The sequence below is a fragment of the Galeopterus variegatus genome, unplaced genomic scaffold, assembly GCF_000696425.1.
Source record: "Galeopterus variegatus unplaced genomic scaffold, G_variegatus-3.0.2 Scaffold54170, whole genome shotgun sequence".
In the NCBI taxonomy this organism is placed as follows: domain Eukaryota; kingdom Metazoa; phylum Chordata; class Mammalia; order Dermoptera; family Cynocephalidae; genus Galeopterus; species Galeopterus variegatus.
In genome coordinates this window covers 1-3,100 of record NW_007780281.1, presented here as the reverse complement: position 1 = coordinate 3,100, position 3,100 = coordinate 1, and the positions used below count along the sequence as shown (strand labels likewise).

Here is a 3,100-nt window from a genome sequence, read left to right as displayed (position 1 = left end):
CCTGACCCAAGGGCGGGGGCCGGGGCTTGTGAGGGTTGGGGGGGGCAGGGCGAGCAGGGACAGGCGCCTGATGCTGGGGGTGTGGCTGAGCGACTTGGGGGCTTCTGAGGAGCAAGAACAACAGGAACAGCTCAGCCATGCTGTGGCCACCACACTGCCATGTCCACCATGGGCCAGGAAGGACACTGAGAAGACAGCGAGGCCAGGGGCGGTCCAGGGCCCTCCTCACAGAAGGACACAGCTGCTGGGAGCGCCTACATCAGCCTCAGCCCTGGCCGGGCTGCTCTGACTGTGGCCAGAGAGAATCCTGTCCCCAGCACAGGGGGATGGAGAGGGGGTGACCCTGGCCTCTGCTTCCCACTGCGAGGGAGGCCATGGGGCCGTCTGAAGGCCCCTCTCTCCAGAGTCCTCCTGAGGGGACAGTGCTTTTCAGCCAGGCACTGCTGTCTGTTTGGAGTGGCCCACTCTGCTGTGGGCTGTCCCAGGCCTCATAGAATGTTCAGCAGGTCCCTGGCCTCCACCCGCTAGACGTCACTAGAGCCCCCTCCCCAGCCGTGGCAACCAGAAGTGTCTCCAGACACAGCCAGCTGGCTCCGGAGAGGAGGGCACAGGGAGGCGGGCCGTGCACTCACTCTGGGCAATGCTGGATGCCGTGTAGCTCTCGGCCATGCCTGACACCTGGCTGGCGATGCTGATCTCACTGGCTCGGCGGAAGCCACGGCTAGTGGGGGCCGTGTCGGGCGAGGAGGGGGCTGCATGCTCTTGGAAGACCACGGTGTGGGTCTGGAGTGCATCTGCTGCAGGTGGACAGGGACCAGAGACCGGGTAAGAGAGGCAATGCCCAGGCCAGACCCTGAGCAGTGGGGGGCAGTGGGCCAGTGTGCACTGAGGCTGGGAGGGCCAGGGTGGTGGCCATGTCGGGGACTGCCGGCTCAGGGCCATGAGAGCAGGGCCCAGAGCTGAGGTGGGGAAAAGTAGGGCTAGGGCAGGGATGGACAGATGGACAGACACAGACACAGGGCAGGGAGGCAAAATGGCTGGGCTCATGCCCCTACCTCCCTGGCCACCTTCTTGCTCACTCAGTGCTTCCTGGCTATCTCTGACAGCCCCTCCTGCACCAGGGCCTCCGGGGCCTCTGGGGCTCAGCCCGGCCCCACCTGGTCCACAGCCCACAGTGGGCAGCAGTAGTGGCTCTCCCCTGGGTTTGAGGGGTGCTGACAACAGGGTGGCTTCCCTGGGATGCCTTACGTACACCCAGGACCCAGAAAGAGGCAACCCCCGGGCATCCCTCATAGCCAGGCACACGAAGCTGGCCCTGGATGGGCATCTGTAGACAAGGGCAGGTGCTGAAGGCTCAAGCCAGGCTCACCTGGGTCTGGCTAAGGACTGGACAGAGCAGGAGGACGGGGCTCTGCTAGAGAAGCCTCGTCTGGACGGAATGCGGGCAGGGCCTGGACATCCTTGGGCAGGAAGGAGCATGACCCACAAAGTCCAGCCTCGCCATTCCTCCTCGGTGAGGGGTGGGGCCTGTCTGCTCCTGCCAGCCTCATGAAGGAGGGGCAGAGCCCTGGGACTGTCACTGATGTGCTGGGTGACCCTAGGGCAGCTTCTGCCCATCTCTGGGCCACTGTGCCCACCTTTGCATTGGGTCCTCTCTGCCTCTGACCCACAGTGTGCAGGGAGGAGGCACCAAGGCCCGCTTCCCAGGGCCTTCTTGTCACAAAGTTCCCACCAACTCCAAGTGGCCAAGGAGGGAATGAGGGTGGGGGTCCCTGAGGACTGGGGATCAGCCAGTGAAGCAGATGTCACCACGAGCAAGGGGGGTTACACACACTCAGCACAGCCCGGGCTCTGGCGGGGCCCATCTTGCCCGGTGAGCGCGGGAACGGGGATACTGGTTTCCAGGAAGCCGTCCCCGTGGGGAAGAGGGGCCAGGGGCCCGCCCTCCAGGAGCAGCTCGGGGTTTCTCTGCACAGTCTCGACTGGAGGCAGACGGGGAGAGAACAGAGAGGACAAGAACAGACACTCGCATGGGCCGTCTGGACACGCTGTGACACAGAGACTTCTCGAGGACAAGATGTGGGACATACATGGGGAGGGGAGGTCATGAGTAGACTATGGGGCAGCCCTCACCTGGCTCCCAGCCCTGACCCGCCCACCCTGTGCTGCCTGCCACGATGGGGCCCAGCTGAAAAATGTCCCTGACTCAGCGAGGGCCCCTCCTGGGTCCTTAGCTCTGTCTCTGCTGGGGTGGAGGCCGGGGTAGTGGGGAGGGGAGTCAAGTCCTTTTCTGTCCCCCAACAGCCCGGGATGAGGCCCTGACCTGTGCCCTCTGAAAGGTGGGAACAGTCACTCAGGACTCGCAGGGAGCAGTGAGGGTGGATGCTCCGGCACCTGTGGCAGGTGTCCTTTCTGAGAGGTGCTTAGTGCAGGCTGTCCCTCCCCCTCAGGGCAGAACCACGGCATGGGCCACCTCTGGCCTGGACAATAGAGGAGTGGCATCAACTCCCATGTCCCCCGGGGGATCAGCGCCTCTCACCCAGCAGCGCGGAGCAGCCATCCCCCAGCGGGTAGCGCTGGTAGCGGGGGATGCTGAAGGGCGGCAGGGCATGGAAGCGCCGCTCCAGCAGTGGCTCCAGGCGGGAGGCCGATGGGTCCGCGGGGTGGAACAGGTTGTACACTTGCTGGCAGGCCGGCCGCAGCTGGAAAACTGGGGACAGGGGGTGTCAGTTGCAGAGTCTGCAGCCAGCTCTGCCCTAAGGACTCGGGGTGAAGGGAGGGGGCCTGGGGACTGGGTCCCAGCTCGTCTCTGCCTTGTGATATGGAGAAAAAACAAAGTGTCTTTATCCATCTGGGATCTGTTTGGGTCACTGTCCCTTTATGAGCCCCAAATTATTTTTAATAGAAAAAGTTATAATGGCTGTAGTAACAGAATAGTCTTTTTGTGTGTGTGTGTGTGTGTGTGTGTGTGTGTGTGTGTGTGTGTCCTTTTTGAGACCGGCCGCACCGCGCTCAGCCAGTGAGTGCACCGGCCACCTCTATATAGGATCCGAACCCGCAGCGGGAGCGCTGCTGCACTCCCAGCGCCACACTCTCCCGA

General features: G+C 63.3%; 1 protein-coding gene across 1 annotated transcript; it reads right to left on the bottom strand.

The window, feature by feature from the left end:
- Positions 1-354: 354 nt before the first annotated feature.
- On the bottom strand, positions 355-2,710 carry LOC103584405 (membrane-associated phosphatidylinositol transfer protein 2-like; the record flags this gene model as incomplete). Its single annotated transcript, XM_008565424.1, has 2 exons — positions 355-797; positions 2,540-2,710. Coding segments are annotated over 2 exons (434 nt in total), but the record flags the coding sequence as incomplete, so codon positions are not given.
- Positions 2,711-3,100: the final 390 nt, after the last annotated feature.